Source organism: Gadus macrocephalus, chromosome 23 (assembly GCF_031168955.1).
Source record: "Gadus macrocephalus chromosome 23, ASM3116895v1".
Lineage (NCBI taxonomy): Eukaryota > Metazoa > Chordata > Actinopteri > Gadiformes > Gadidae > Gadus > Gadus macrocephalus.
In genome coordinates, this window is record NC_082404.1 from 12,441,733 (window position 1) to 12,459,232 (window position 17,500).

The 17,500-nt window shown below is 46.5% G+C and overlaps 1 protein-coding gene across 1 annotated transcript in view; it reads left to right on the top strand.

Annotated features, from left to right (window-relative positions):
• ctnnd2a (catenin (cadherin-associated protein), delta 2a) overlaps positions 1 to 17,500 on the top strand; it is a 140,550-nt gene that overhangs the window by 3,836 nt on the left and 119,214 nt on the right. The window contains 1 exon segment of the mRNA XM_060045775.1: positions 14,791 to 14,927. Within this exon segment, the coding sequence (XP_059901758.1) occupies positions 14,791 to 14,927 (137 nt within the window).

Below are 17,500 nucleotides of genomic sequence, written 5' to 3' on the forward strand. Positions count from 1 at the left end.
TAGAAGAATAGACACCCTGCCAGGACTTGGTTTTTTAAACGGTAACCTTGTCTTTTATGTCACAGTGAGTGTCTAGGTTTTCAGAACAGGAGTATCAGAGAATCAAAACATCTGCATCCTGTGTATTTGAGTTAGCTGTTCTCTCCAAAGACATGTTTTCTTCCCCCCGAGCCTCAGTTGAATTGAACCGGCCGACCTGAGTCCTTTGATAGAGGAAACCAGGTGCCAAACTAGTTATTCCCTTTCTCAGGGGGTCGCTCGTTGTCTCAAATGCCCCCTCCGAGACACACACACACACACACACACACATACACACACACACACGCGCACACACACACACACACACACACACACACACACACACACACACACACACACACACACACACACACACACACACACACACACACACACACACACACACACACACACACACACGCGCATACTCGACATACACACACACACACACACACACGCGCATACTCGACATACACACACACACACACACACGTACATAAACACACACACACACACACACACACACACCCGACACACATACACACACACACACACACATACACACATCTCGACACACACATACGTAAACAGACACACCTCGACACACACACAGACACAAACACTTCCACACACACACACACACACACACACAAACACAGAAACACACACACACACACACACACACACACACACACACGCTCTCAGGTTAACTCCCCCGTCTGGCTGAGCCCCCCACGTAATACTCCGACGGCTGGGGTTGTCGTAGCGTCTGTCTGGATGATACATCATTGTAGCAGGGCTGCAGATGCACCTGGTGTTTGTGTGTTTACGTGTGTGTGTGTGTGTGTGTGTGTTCTCACTAGTTGATTCCGATTGTTAGGGAATGAGCTTCTCGAATCGTGGTAAGAGCTGTTAAATCAATGTTTTCCTCACTCGCCTCATTTACATTTTCTTTATTTCTTGCTTGTTATTTCAATGTTCCTCTCTCTGTCTCACCCTCCATCTCTCTCCCTATGTCTCTCTCTCGCTTTCCCTCTCTTTGTCTGTCTCTGTCTCTCTCTCGCTCTCTCGATCTCTCTCTCTCTCTCTCTCTCTCTCGCTCTCGCGCTCTCTCTCGCTCTCGCTCTCGCTCTCGCTCTCTCTCTCTCTCTCTCTCTCTCTCTCTCTCTCTCTCTCTCTCTCTCTCTCTCTCTCTCAGAGAGTACTGACCTGTCAGTTTCAATCTTCCAGTATCCCAGCGGCTGCCCTACTTTCAAAAAGAGAGAGACACACACAGAGATATAGAGAGAAACATACAGGGAGGGAGAGATAGAGAGAGAGAGGCAGCGAGCACCACACAGAGAGAGAAAACTACAGGGAGGGAGAGATGGAGAGATAGAGAGAGAGAGAGAGAGAGAGGCAGCAAGACAGTGAGAGAGACAGAGCGACGAGCAAAAGAGAGAGGGAGAGAGGGAGAGAGGATGGCTAACGATGGCATGAATCTCAGAGAAAGGCCAATGAGAAAACGCCACAGAAAAGATTCATCATCAAGCATCTCTGTACATGTTTGCCCGAAGAAGTGAATGCTGGGACTAGTACTCATCAGGGAAGACAGAGGGTTGAAACGAGGACGGACGAACAAACACGTGTCATCGTAACCCCTGATTCTCCTTTGTGCCACTTTGTTTCCTGAATACTTTCCCCGGCGTGTATTTGTGTCACATTGTGAACGTCGGGATTGCAAACGTAACGACACAAGGCGTGATTGACCCCCCCTCCCTCTGTTTGCTCGTTCCGCTGTCTCAGTCGTTCATTTCGTTATTCTGGGTCTTATCCCCGGGGGGGGGAATGTTCCCAGTTCTGAGGTCCCGGGAAAGGCCCCCGGCCCTGCTGTCTCAGAGATAACAAACAGCAGCTTCATGTTTGGGGGGAAAACTCCCCCCGTGTCCTCAGATGTGGGAGAGGCTTCCGGAACGCGGACCACAGCCTTGGTCAAGGTTATCAAACCCTCCCTCCCCGACCCAATCTGCTCCCACCTCAGCTGGCCACTTGGTTCTCATCTCCATGCCAACGCTGGTCTCTTTTTGTCTCCCTCAGACACTGTACCGTGCTGCTTGATTTTACTTGCAGGTGTTTTTCCTTGCTGTGGATTTGCAGATTTGATTTCAGCTGTGGCGATCTCGCGCTGCCTGTCACGCACGTCACACCACTGTGTCGGATTAGCTGTTCCACACTTCGTTTGTGTGTGTGTGTGTGTGTTTCCTCATGGTTCTATGTGTTATTAAATGTGTGTTTGTGTATGTGCATGTGTGTGCTAGTGTGTGTTCGCTCGTGGTTCTATGTGTGCGCATTTATGTGCGTGTGTGTGCATGTGCGTGTGTTAACTGATGCTTGTGTTTGTGTCCGTGTGCGCGGACGCCATCTGCTTGTGTGTGTGTCTACGTGTGTTTGTTTATCCATGTGGGCTTTTGTGTGTGTGCGTTTGTGTTTGTCTGTGTGCGTCCGTATGTGTGTATGCGTAGACATGGTGGGGAGAGAGGGGGGGGGGGTTCTGTTGCTTGATACCCGACGATAATCGCGCCGACACGGCTCAGATGAGCAAGCGGCGGCGTAGAGAGCGAGACATCATCGTAAACATTCCTCAGAGTTCATCCGAGGGTGGGGGAGGGAGGAGGGGGGAGAGGGGACACAGCCAGGATGTGATGTGTTGATACACACTGCTAGGAGGGAGGTTTCTCAAGCCACAGGTGGAGTCCATTACTCTTTCCAATAGATCTTATCTGCTGCACTGATATAACCTCATCATGGGCTTTACTCTGCCCTCATATCTGGACTCAGGTGGGAGGTTGGTTGGCCGAGTCTTAGGAGTCTTTGGGTGGTATTTGCTACTCTCTCTCTTTTCTAGTGAGGGACACATCTGTCTGGTGATGCTAGGCCTATAGCTGTATGTACACACGAGGAGGGGGACTGTTGACTCCCATCCGAAAGGCACCTGGTTCGAAACCCCATCGTCTGTGGTCTGCCTGTATGTGTGAAACCCTAACCGTAACCATAATAATAGCAACATGTATCTGAATTCACTCATTCAGTTGCTTTGGATAACGCCATCTAACTGTTAAAAAAACCTAATCTCAAAACGGCCAATATGTACATTCCCTGCATCTCTTTCGTGTTTTAGCTTACACCATCTCATTTGAATCTGTGTATGGAGGGAGGGATGGATGGAGGGAGGGAGGGAGGGAGGGAGGTAGTGGGAGAGAGCGCGAGAGAGAGAATTCAGGACCAGGGACAGTTCCTCCCACTGACAGCCTGGGAACCCACTGTTCCTCTGCAGGAGCCTGAGACTTATATTTGCATTCGTTTGGCTTCAGAATGATCTCTCCTACCTACCGTGAATGTACAATGGATGGCATGAATAATAAATAGCCAACATATTTATATGAAATATATATACACGCCGTTCGATGGGGGGCTTTCTTTTACGAATCACCTTTGTTCCTGCCCCCACACATCCTTAACACGGGCGGTGGACCCCGGGGAGGGGGGTGGGAGTCATACCCTCACCCTAGCAGCAGCAATGATATGCTGTACGAATTAAGCAGTCGCAGAAACCATGTGAAAAATGAAGATACAAATGTTAGCGCAGGTATCCCTGAAGCATCGGTGATGGATAACTGCAGATGCCGCCTCCGCTGGCGTGGCCCCCCCCTGCAGGGTCCGGTGGAGACTGCGATGCTTGCATATAACACATAATCCAAAACGAGCGATGGGATTGGCCCTCGGGGGGATATGCTGTGCGGGCACTGTTCGGATTGGCCGAGGGATCGCACAAGCAGCGATTCGGCAATGGGAGATTTGATTAGCACCTTGTGTAGCACACAACTTTTTGTGCCTTTACGGACAGGACAGCCAATAGAGACAAGAAAGCAGGTTGGAGAAGTGGAGTGAAACGATATGCAGCATTGAGTGAATCGGTGGGAATCGAACCTGGAACGCTACAAGGCGTACTGCCTGCACGGTCAGCTTACCAGTGGGTTGAGCCAGTAAGCCCTTGCCCTCTTAATAACGTTGGTATTATTTTTTGATTTTGATCATGTACTCCTCCCCCCCCCCCCACAACCACCGCCCTTAACCCAGCCCAGCGGATTCAGCTGTGGGGGGCCGAGGGTAATCCGTTTGTACTGCGGACGGAAGAACCAGGGCTCATGAAGGGCTCACCAGGTACATGGTGCAATCAAAGGGTTGTGTGATCAAGAAGATCCTCTTTAAAATTAGACACTAAGTACCTCCGCTGGGAAACTACTTTGTAGAAGCTGTGGTGTATGTACATGCTGTATATGTGGGTGTGTATATTTATATATATATATATATTGCAAATAGGTGCTATTTGTCAAGTGCTAGGAGTTAATCCCTTGAGCGGGAAAACGAAGGAGCTGACGCATCCCTTTTTTTGCGGAAGATGCTAATATACTCAGGGATAGAGTCATCGGAAATAAAGTTCGTCAGGAGGCCAAAAGAGGCGGTTTCTACATTATGGAAGCATGTTAGACGGGGTTACTCATTACCGATTTACAGCGTGGGCCGGTGTCTTGAGACTGTCTCCCTCATGGATAAATGTAAACGTTTGTTATTGCTGGTGCAAAAGAGAGAGATCTTTACCCGTCGGAGGTGGAAGGGCTGGTTTTGTACTCCCATTTATTTGTTCCTATTTTGCATTGCATGAAAGACCACGTTGTCCCATTTAAAAACATAAATACAGTCGGTTTTTAAATAAAACAAACGAAAGCAGAGCCCTTCGCATTGACGGCCCCCGCCGCTGGGATCATGAGTTAAAACAAGCTCATCTCTCGCCATGTATGATTCAGACCGGGGCACTCCGCTCTGACGCGGATCATCCATAATACACTGGAGTGTAGCCTATCCTGATGATGATGCACCAGCAGGGACAGACGGCGGAAGGATTAGCCGCCGGCTAGCAAGTTGTTCGCCGTCTTCCGACGCGGCTGCCGAACGTGTTTGTCAAAGAACAAGCCACTCTGGCTGTTCTCTGTGAGAAGTCTACATTCAGGCACAAGAGTGCCAACGCAAACTCAATTCAGAAAGTAATAGGCAGGGGAGAGGGCTGGGACGGATGTGCACTACTACTACTACAGCGAGTGTTCCCATCACTCTCTGCATTGTGTCTCTGGAAATATATACACCGGCCCTCCGTATTAATGGAGGTTTTAAGATATAGGAGGTAAGGAGGTATTTAGGACGTTACATTACAGCCACCACCGCTTGAGGAGGAGCTCTTCAGACACACAGTACAAACAGCCGTCTGTGTGGATTAAACATTGAGTGTGTGTGTGTGTGTGTGTGTGTGTGTGTGTGTTTGTCAACATGTCACTATACATAGATGGTGGCAACTTGGTGTGTAATGAGGGATTGAATTATTATTATTTTTTTTAATTTATCCTTTATTTGTTTGAATGATCTTCCCTTATAAAGAAGATCGTGCTGGGTGTCATTTGGAAGCAAATTCTACAGTCCCTCCAGCTTATTGTTACGTTCAACACGTTCACTGTTCAACACATTCGATCACTTTGCCTCACGTTTGTGTGTGTGTATGTGTGTGTGTACGTGTGTGTGTGTGTTTGTCCCAGCTTAGCAACTTTCCTAACTTGGTGTGTATTTTTTCTTCTTCCGTGGGATGTGTGAAACTCTAACTTAAGATGTGTTAATCAGCTTGCTAACCATTAGCTTGCCTGTCAGAAATGAAATCAATGAAATCAAATGACCACTTGACCCGTATCATTAATTCTAAAACGTCTTTTATTCTGCAGTGTTCGGAAAAAAAAGTGGTTCTGAATGATGGAATATGATTCAGGAATGTCTGTCTTTCATCCGTAAAAACTAAGTGATTCCTTGTCCAGCTTTTGTCTATATTCGTGTGCCTCCCTTCCAACCTCATTCATGACAAACGATGAAAAAGTGCAAACACACAAATGGACAGAGGGTCCATTTGTGTGTGTGTGTGTGTGTGTGTGTGTGTGTGTGTGTGTGTGTGTGTGTGTGTGTGTGTGTGTGTGTGTGTGTGTGTGTGTGTGTGTGTGTGTGTGTGTGTGTGTGTGTGTGTGTGTGTGTTTTCACTCCCACAGTAAGTGCTTGAGGCAATAACGCCACAAAACCGAAAATTGCTTTTTTCCGGATTTCCAGATTTTAGCGGAATTGTCCTGATTTCTTTTTTAATAAAGCCTAAAGTGCAACAGCTCGAGATATTGACTTGGCCCAATCATGTTCGCTGTTTCTGATGTTTCCATCGGTACCAGTCTGTTCTGGTTTGTTGGTGTTGTTTTGGTGTGTATTTATATAAAAAAATTATCTTTCTATCTTAATAAAAGCTAGAGTGTCTTTGTGTGTCCTAATCATATTGCTTATTGATTATTATCTCTAAGCCAGGAGGGATTTAAATTCTCTATTTATTTATACAATCAGCTTAATTTGTTCCAAATTCTGACTACTCTCGTTCTCACCTATTTGGCTCTTCTAAGCTTCTATTACAGCACATTTTACTGTTGTGTTTGAAGATGCCATTATGCTACCTTTAAGACTCGATAACAGTGAAATACGTAGAAGTCAATGATGGGGGAACCTTTTTTTGCCAACATCCTCAATGAAGCAATCCAAAGTGACGACGCCTTTCTCTTGCTAAAGTGTTCATTGTCGTTTTTTTTGTGTCTGTTGAGAACAATTATACTATTGCCACATTACAGCAAGTCACAGAGCCAGTTCCCTGTAGTAACAACGTTCGTAAAAACAGCAGTCGGTAAGTGACGATACTCCGAAATCCAAAATCTCATAGCGAGCCGCTGTTATTCTAAACCAACTGTCACAGATCCCTTATTACTATTATCATTTTCACGCTACTGTTTTGAACCGCTCCAAGGATGTCGCGCCATGAGTTCAAAACGGAATTAAGATATTACGGAAATTAGACTTTGGTTTGAAGATGAGTGACACCCTAATGAACTTGGATGGATTTGAAGATCGCCCGGTGTTCCCTGGCCCTCCTCAGCTGTAATTATTACAGGTTGAGCTTTCTGATGCATGCCGTCCAGACTGACACGAAGCGTTCATTTGTTAATACCCTAAAAATGGAAAGGTCCCAGAGTCTGACAAGCCATCACATTTTTCCAGTTTCTCGTAGAGAAGATGTGTTAATCAACCCAAATTTGTGTTCCTTGAGTAGAATAACGAGAGCTGATTATTGATTTGCGTATAACAGTTATGCGTTGGTGTGTGTGTGTGTGTGTGTGTGTGTGTGTGTTTGTGTGTGTGTATGTGCACATGTGTGTGTGTGTGTGTGTGTGCCATCAATCAGCATTGCTAACTGAATTATATGTTATTCAGAGTTCAATATTTGTTATTACGGGTGTGTGTGTGTGTGTGTGTGTGGGGTGAGGGGGTGGGATAAATTGGAGCTATCAATCACGACAGGCATTCATATGTTCTAGACTTTGGGAGTCATTTTTTGAATCAGCCAGTGATTGGCTGGTGAAATTGGGTCTGAAAATTACAATGATTATTTCTTCTTTTTTTTTCTCCCTGTTCTGATGACATTAGTGTTTCAAGCCATATGTTGAGGGTGATTGTTATGGGAGCTTCTGAGTACACACACACACACACACACACACACACACACACACACACACACACACACACACACACACACACACACACACACACACACACACACACACACACACACACACACACACACACACACACAAGCACACACACAAACACACCACTGGGGAATATGACTCAACTCAACGTAACATGAGTGGATTTAGCTTTAATCCAGCTCAGAATGCTATTGTTTCATTTATTTATTTATTTTTTATTAAAATCATTACAATGGGAATGATGGTAAAGAAAAAAGATGCTGGTCAAATTTTGCACTAAACTAAAATGCAGTTATGTTAAAATAGGTCTAAATACCTTACATCCTTACTTTGACCACATTCAGCTATCCGAATCGTGCATTGTGTATACTTTTGTAGAATAGGAGTTTAAATAATGCCATTCGAGGCATAAAATGAGACCGAATATCCCAGAAACATTCATCAACATTTCGTCATACACAAACACAATTGTATTCAACTGAGTTATTTTACGGTTGACTTACCCTTCGATTAACAATGCTGCTGTGACCCACACTTTCTAATCCTCTAATCATTCACTGGTAAATTATTACTCACAGTCAGCCCGTAAACTAATAACTTGCAATGTTTCGGCCCAGTTGATACAAATGTTAAATTAGCACTCAGATTGTGATTAAACACGTTAAATCTTGCTTTACCTTTTCACAAGATTTTGATAAGTTTGAACACCCTCAAAACCCCCTCGTTGCATCCCCATCCCCGTTCTGAAACTGCAAGTTAGGGTCATACAAAACACAAGATTTAGGTAAGCTGCTACACACCATCAATATAGTTGTCTAATAAGTGTGAGTCAACTTACCCTAGAAAACCTTATACAATAGCATTATTTAATTTCTTTGACAGATTCAAATAGCAAAAGTATGGCATAAAGTATTGCTCAGTTGGTGAAAGAAAAAATGGCCTACTTGATTCTTACAAATCCATAGAATGGGCAGTTGTTAATCAGCCATCTTTCAGCCATCAGGCAATTTTACAGGGCGTCAAAATGAAGCTTGTCAACGCCCTATTTTGTCAGCGGTGTTCGCCGCGTGTTCTCTGTGGTTCTTTGTGATGAGGTGTTATGTCGAGTGGTCCTCCCACCGCGTTGCTTCAACAGTAGCTCCCGTCGTAGCACAGCGTTCCTGATGTTGATGGCGACGGCGGCAGAATAGCCAATTGCCAGCGTAGCGTGTAACCCGAAATTGGATTGTTGGTGCCGGGCCCCTTAACGTTCTAAAGGGACCCGCGTTGCTTGTGCTCACTTGTTGGGAAAGGATGCCCGCTGTGTGTGTGTGTGTGTGTGTGTGTGTGTGTGTGTGTGTGTGTGTGTGTGTGTGTGTGTGTGTGTGTGTGTGTGTGTGTGTGTGTGTGTGTGTGTGTGTGTGTGTGTGTGTGAAGACTTTCTTATTTATTCGTTTACTGATTGCGATTAGTCAGTTCTCAAACACACACGCATTATGTAATAATATAATGGTCACAGACAAACACACACACACACACACACACACACACACACACACACACACACACACACACACACACACACACACACACACACAAAGTGGTTATCCAATTGACCTCACGAATGACCCCAACACCTCAACACTGTCCATCCTCCAGCAATTAAGTCATGCTTTATTGATTCATCAACCCGAGTGTGTTCAAACAGGAAAATAATGTCTGTCACCACTAATGACGGCCGCCTGAAAGGCGGACATAAGTGCTTTGGTATTTGATGACCCCGGCAGCGTTTCATCGTCTATCCCTAGCCAGTGACACATGACAGAAAAGACCACCTAACGACGTTATGCTGTCCTCAACAAGACGCACACACTTCATCTTGTGTCTCCACTCCAGTCATGGATGGACGGTTTAACACAGTAATTGGCCCTGGATCAATAGCAATCACTGATGTACGCAGACTGATGAAAGACAGGCAGAGCAATGCTGACGGCCAATATGAAGTGTTGAATATATTGGGTGTGACTGTGAACCTGTGGCTATCTGCCTATGTGCCTATGCGTTGGGTTCGAGTTTTTAGTGCTCCTGACATAATTGAACCTCTGCCCTAATGGAATTGGGTAGACATTGCATTCAAACATGCATGAATCTGCATAAGAAAGAGGAAGGAGATTTTGAGATTATTTGATTGTTCTCAGTCCTCGCAGCTGAGTGATACGTTCCACTGTAGACCAGATCACAGCGTATGTAGTTCCCCCTCATACTGTCCTCACTAATACTCAAAGATTATCTCTCTCTCTGTATCTCTCTCTCTCTCTCTCTCTCTCGCTCTCGCTCTCGCTCTCGCTCTCTCTCTCTGTGTCTCTCTCTCTCTGTGTCTCTCTCTCTCTCTCTCTCTCTCTCTCTCTCTCTCTGTGTCTGTGTGTGTGTGTGTGTGTCTCTCTCTCTGTGACTATCTCTCTATCTCTGTGTGTGCCTCTCTCTCTTTGCTCCCTCCAGTAGAGCATTCTTCCAGCCTCTCATCCTGTTCTTAAAGCCGTGTGGGCTTTGTGAAGATCTCTGCCTTGTTTTCAGGAGCAGTGGGGGGGTAAGAGCGTGCCCTTTGACGGTGTATAACGTGGGTGTGTGCTGCTGAACACGACACGCCCTGCCAACCCGCTACAGGGGTGACGGTGCAGACAATCAAAACAAAATTGAAACCGAAAAAAACTAAAAGGTAACTCGGTATCCTGTTTCTAATGGGAACAGGATGTCACCCCCTACCGCCAGCGTGTCGCCAAATGCAATCTTCTTCTTCACGTGACCTCGTTGACCGTCGGCAAGAAAATCGGTTTACATTTTGCTCAACGGTTTGTTCTTAAAATGACAGATTAGCATAGATATGAACATCCAAACCTGAAAGCTTGCAGCTAGCCGAGCCCGTTGCATGCTGGGGGCTAGCCTGTCGACCAATCAAAATTCAAAATGTCACGGTTACCCCCGGTGGGAGCACTGAGAAGGAAGTATCAGTTATGTTATTGTGGGGAAGGGGGTGGGGGGGGGGGGGGGGGGAGATCCAGCCGAGACCAAAGAGCAAGAATGTCAGGCTAAAAACAAAAAGTGACATTTTTGGGGGATATTGAATATGGTAGAAACACACGGAAGTGAGCCGGGGGATCACAGAGTGTAGGAAGCAATAACCGTTGATATTGATGTAACCGAGGCAACTTTGCTTGCATCGATTCCTTTCATACATTTTGTATTGAGTCATAAATTTTGTGATTGAAAACTTGCTGAACAACAAAAGTTTGACTTTGTTGTAGTGGAAACAAGGAAAAGATAAATATCGTTATTTTTTGCAGCTGTGTTGTTCATGGAGGATCCTTTAGTGGGGCTACATCAGGGGACTTCGGCTGTACATGGAGACCTTCTAAAGAGGCTGGAGGAGGAATTGCGGGGGGGGGGCTTCCTTTGGAGCTTTTCATGACTAGCATATCTAGTGCGGTGCCAAAATAACATGTAAGCGCCACATTGCCCAGCTCAACTTGGAAGGTGCTTTTCTTCTCCTCTTCAATATTCTCATCTCTTTCTTCCGTTCAATTTGAATATGAAACTATTCTCTATGAAGCAGGTTCATTGCTTCTGCGATCTTGAACTATGCTCTATATTCTCTCTCTCTCTCTCTCTCTCTCTCTCTCTCTCTCTCTCACAATGAAATAAGCCATCAGACAGAATAATGTGCCACCATTTAATGCATCCCTCTGATCCTCTCCTCTCTGAACTTGTGTTCCTGCTCCATTGTATCCCGAGGGAGGCGTGGCTTTGTAACACAGCAGGCCAGCGGTAGTGTAGTCAACAGCACATCGGGGAAAGGGAATCACCAAAGGATGTTTTAATGCTGCAACGTGTCCGCCTTACTAAGTTTGTCGATAGGGCATTTCAAACTGTAACTGCACAGCATTTGTTTCCTCCCGCAAACAAAAACAACACAACAGCATACGCTTTTATAGCAGCGTAAGGCTCAATGCTGAAAAGGTTGTGGTGGTATTTGGATTCAAGCTAAGCCTTTTTTAGTCAGATTGCAATACCTACTGACGTTTTGTTGCCCCTAGAAACAAGCTAATTTACATTACATTGACCGCAAAGGCTTTCACAAGTTCTTAGAAACAATGTTTTTTTCTAATATTATATGGGTCATGTTTTCGTACATATATATATATACATATATAAAGTATACATAGCCTATAAAGGCTCATTTTTATAATTACACTGTAACTCAGGTCATCATTAACCCTATGGACCCCAGTTGATTTATCTCATCAATTCCTATATATATTCCCATGGCTCTGAGATGTGTGATTGAAACACCACAATCAAATCAGTGTCATAATAGTTGATATTAAATGTAATCGTCTGAGCTTCATCTTCTCCTCTATTAGCGTTCCTTCTTCCTTCTTACATGGGTTTACGTAGTGCTGTGCTGACATAGGCTGGACAAGTTAGTCCCGAGCCGAAGTGCCCCCCTGCCCCTGGAGCAACATGGCCGCCAGCCAGCTCCTGTAATACGGTCTGGGTTAGCGAGCTCCGTGGCAGTTCGGGGAGCCAACTCTGCTCTGACTCATTCCCACTCAGGAGGGGAGAGGGCAGACATCGAGGAGGTGTTTTCGTCTGTGAAAGTGAAAAACAAAACCCGAGAACACCCCCGTCTGCCGCCCCCCCGCCCACCTCGGCAGCCTCCTTTTACTTTTTACCGACACCACCCCCATCTCCCTTCCCCTCCACCCACCCATCGCCTCCCCTGTCTAGACCGCTCCAGGCCGGCTGGTGGTCGGTTTCACCCGGACGCGAGCGCAGACATCCTGATTCTGCGTCAATCCTCCATCGACCCAAAGTGTCTGGCTTCCTTCCGGAGAGGGGAGGGGGGGGGGGGGGGGGGGGGGGGGGGGGCGGAGGGACGGAGTGGGGGGGGGGCGTTTCTGCTGGCTGTGGCTTTTTATATAGCAGCAGAAATTGGCAAAGTCTGTCAGAGACTCCTGCTGTTAGTCACTCCCCGCTCCCTCCCGATGCTTGTCTCTGCGCTGGGTTTATAGCTGACACACTGCCAGTGTTCAAACGGTACTTAGTTCGGATTCTTCCCTGAAAGTGACTGAGTGTAGTCACTCCCCCCCCCCCCCCCCAGTTCACTGTTTCATTCACGGCAAATAACGGCAGAAATTGCCTGGTTGGTCTTGGTGGTCAGCTGTGGCCGGGGCTATGATGGTGGGTCTCCTCTCCTCCTCCTCCTCCTCCTCCTCTCAGACACTATTTGTTTGATGCCAAGGTCAGCTTAACATTCTTTTTGGCTTTCACATAAAGTTCACGTCAAGGATTGGATTTGTGCGACGGCTGAGGCGAGGGATTGCCAACGGGGGGGAAGAAGAGAGTTGATTATCCATTCCCACTCCCCAGGAGTTCATTATTTAGTCCTCGGCTGAAGTTGAGGCTGTCGTATCGACAGGAGCCCCGGTCCCCATGGTCTCCACCCTGGCCCCCGTAAGCGCAAGAAACCTTTATCCCTCTTTTTCTAAATGTCTCTCTGTCTCTTGCTTTTTCCTCTCTCGCCCTCGTTGTCACTCTGTCTATCGCTCTGTTTCCCGCCGTCACCGTCTCCGTCTTTCGGTCCGTCTCTCTCTCTCTCTCTCTCTCTCTCTCTTTGTCTCTGTCTCTGTCTCTGCCTCTGTCTCTCTTTGTCTCTGTCTCTGTCTCTGCCTCTGTCTCTCTTTGTCTCTGTCTCTGTCTCTCTTTGTCTCTGTCTCTGTCTCTGTCTCTGCCTCTGTCTCTCTTTTCTTCTCTCTATCTCAAAACTAAAAGACATTAACATTGCCAAAGTTCAAAAAGTAAAAGAAATACAAACATGAGATGCATGACGATAATGATTATATAATAATTAGAACAAAATAAAATCATCAAAGATGCAATTTGGAACAAATTAGAATATCTATAGTGTGAATAAGTTACATTAGCTATGAGGTTATGGTTATGATAGGGGTGAATTAAAGTTAGCTCTCTCTCTGTCTCTCTCCTTGTCGCTGTCTCTGTCTCTCTCACCCTCATTCTCACTATTCTCTGCTGCCGAGTTCACACATCATAAAACTAGCGTTTGTTATTTTGTGGTTTATCGTCCTCCGGTGAATAAACAAACACACATTTAGCATTGTGAATCACATTCTCAAGCGCTCGCTAATGATTGTTTTCAATGGCCCCCGCTTTGTCTCGCACGCTGTGATTGGCCTCTCACACTGACGGGCTGGCTGGAGGCGGGGAGAAAAGAGGGGAACAGCATGCATGTCTTTAATGGACCCGTCCTTGTTAGGGAGTCACAGGGCAAACGGTGGGTAGGAAATGTTAAGAAAAGACCCGTTATAAATTACAGGGATTCAAGTGACCTAGAAATGTCCAGAGAAACAATATTAAAGTCTGCGGAACGTTAAACGTGACATATTAATATTATAAATTGCATACAAAATTGCATTCTTATTATCTCTTTAAATGACTTCAGTTTGACATAGAGGGGGAGAAGAGAGAGTAGACAGAGCGATGGATAGAGAGAGTCCATTAGCCATGGGAGGCTGTATCAGCCTGTTATTATGAAGTGCTTGGATATTTGTTCACTGTAACCTCATTCTAAAATACACAGAAGCAGTGTAATACTGATACATGGCAGCAGAAGTAGGTTACAACCCACTAAAAGACTTGTGTGTGTGTGACTCGTCTGCTTCCTAATAGCATTACTAAACAGGGCTGTGTTCCCATTGTAGTCTAGTCTTTTCTTTGCCGGTTGCATGATTATGCGGCAATTCATCCAATACGTGGCATTTGAAGTGAAGCAAATGGGCTGTGGAAATGTAGCACTACTCACAACTCTGATTGATGATTGTAATTTTTGTTCTTGTCTGTTTGTCTCTCTGTCTCTGTCTGTCGGGCCGCCCGCGCGTCCATCTATCTCCCGATGGGATTAATTGCCTCCTTCTATCAATAATTTGTTAATTTGCCATTCATGCTGAAGGGAATTAACCGGAATAACCTTCATTTTGTGTTTGTGCTTGCGATTGCGTGTGTGTCTGTGTATGTGTGTGGATCTGACTGTGTGTCTGTGTTGGTGTGTCGGTGGGTGTGTGTGTGTGAGCAGGAGCGATGCCGGTGCCGGAGCAGCCCCGCGGAGCAGGAGAAGGGGGCCATGGTCGCCCCGGTGTGATGCCGACCTCCAACGGGGACGGGTCAGAGACGGAGACCACCTCCTCCATCCTCGCATCCGTCAAGGAGCAGGTAGGGCACCCCTCCCACCTCCCTCTCCCAGGGGGTCTCTGGATGGAATTGTGTGTGTGTGTGTGTGTGTGTGTGTGTGTGTGTGTGTGTGTGTGTGTGTGTGTGTGTGTGTGTGTGTGTGTGTGTGTGTGTGTGTGTGTGTGTGTGTGTGTGTGTGTGTGTGTGTGTGCGCACACTTTTGTATGTGTGTATGCCTCTGTGTGTATGTATGTATGTTTGTGTGTGTGTGTTTGTATGTCCACACTTTTTGGGTGTGTGTGTTTGCACATACTTTGTGTGTCTGTGTGTGAATACCTGTGTGCTGTGCGTGCGTGTGTTGTGTGTGTGTGTGTGTGTGTGTGATGTGTGTGTGGTGTGTGTGTGTGTGTGTGTGTGTGTGTGTGTGTGTGTGTGTGTGTGTGTGTGTGTGTGTGTGTGTGTGCACGTATGTCTAGTATGTGTGCACTTAACCGAGCATTGGGCCTGTGTGTGTGTGTGTGTGTTGTGTGTTTTGTGTGTGCTTGCATGTGCGTACTCTTTGCAGCTCGTTTTATCGCAACTTTCACGACTAACCCCTGCTCGCGGAGCAGGTGATCGCGGGTGTTTCTCCTCTTCCTCTTGTTATGGGGAGCAGCCAGCCGAGGCCAGAGAGTGAGGCTCTCTGGCCTGGCTGGCTCCGCCTTGCCTGCCGGGTGGGGGGGGCTTCTGACCCGCAGGTGTAGCGTCCGTTATGAGGGGCACGCGGCACACAGCTTTCAAAGTATTCAAGAGAGGATAGAGAGTGATGTGGGTCAGGGGGGGGGGGGGGGGGGGGGAGCCGGCGGGGGAGGAATGAATAATGGATGGAAACGATGGGAGATTATAGGGGAGAGATGGGGGGGAGGGTCATCTGGGGACCGCACTGTAGCCGAGAAGACGTGATTGAAAAAAAGTCCTGTAAAAATAGGTTTGAGGCGAGGCGCTCGGCAGGGTGTTGGGTGGATGAGGGGATGGGGGTGAAGGGTGAAGGGTGGGGGGAGTGGGGTGAGAGGTGTAGTAGTAGCCCCTTGGCGTGGCTGGAGGGGAGGGAAAGACAAGGTCATCAGGATGAGAGAGAGAGAGAGAGAGAGAGAGAGAGAGAGAGAGAGGGAGAGAGAGAGAGAGGGAGAGAGAGAGAGAGAGAGAGAGAGAGAGAGAGAGAGAGAGAGAGAGAGAGAGAGAGAGAGAGAGAGAGAGGGGAGAGAGAGAGAGAGAGAGAGAGAGAGAGAGAGAGAGAGGAGGGAGGGAGGGCGGGAGGGAGAGAGAGAGCGAGAGAGAGAGAGAGAGAGAGAGAGAGAGAGAGAGAGAGAGAGAGAGAGAGAGAGAGAGGAGAGAGAGAGAGAGAGAGAGAGAGAGAGAGAGATTGGCATGCACTATTTGGAAGAGGGAGAGATAAGGGAAATGAGATCAGGGCGATTGAAGAAAGATGGAAGGGATAGGGATGTGTACTATTTGTAAATATGTGTTATACATTAATAGAATAGCACAAGGCCATTGGGAAATTCATGAAGTAATCTACACTTTTGCTTGCTTTGTGTATCCGTTCAATAAAGAGATATCTATGGCGATATCTTCAGATCATTGGATTGCTACTCACGCTGTGAAATGGGTCTTCCTAGTCTTTTACAAAAATGTAAAGAGAGTGTTCATCAAAACGATGGTTATTTTTTTATGACGTTGTATATCCCTGCTTGACCTAAGGTCACTCATCTCCCTGTAAAGAGAGGAGCGGCTCTTCCCAGTGCATCTGGGCCTGTGTGTGTGTGTGTGTGTGTGTGGTGTGTGTGGTGTGTGTGTGTGTGTGTGTGTGTGTGTGTGTGTGTGTGTGTGTGTGTGTGTGTGTGTGTGTGTGTGTGTGTGTGTGCATAGAAAGCCCGGAAGAGTGGAGGTGAACCGTAAAGCATCTCCATAACGCTTTTTATGTTTCACATTTTCAATCACACTTGGAAGTTCATGGGGCTGTCATCAATTTAAATCATAGATTTTGACACTTTCCGATATTAAATGGAATCTCTTTTCTAACTGTATCTATGTGGGACCGAACGGCTATGGAGTTGATTTACTTTGTAAAACGATCAATCAAATGTTTAATGTGTAGGACCTACACTTTAAACATTTGATTCATTATCTTACAGGTCAGCTGAGCCAGTGTTGAAGATCACATACATTGGAATTCTATAAGTTAACACTGTAGCCAGAATATTGAATCCATTTATTTTATGTTGGCTTCCCCGTTTGCATGTTTGTTTAACTACATTTAGTTTTCTGGGGTATGAAACCTCCATCTTTTTGTACCTCAGCTCATTGGACTCTCAGAGTTTGAGAGTTCTACAAGAGGAGGGGGGGTTGTGTTATCCCCATGGTTACAACCAAACCACGCCAACTCTGTGATTCATCTTTGATACCGTCATTGTGCGTGACAATAATGAGCAATGTTGCGTGTATGCAATGCCTCGCACACCGTGGCGTAATGCTATGAGCGTCGGAGAGGCTAATCCCCTTGTGTGACGCTGACGTCAATCCGCTGCACAGACGTTCCACGCATCCTCACACCACTCGCCACCGGTGGCCCTTGG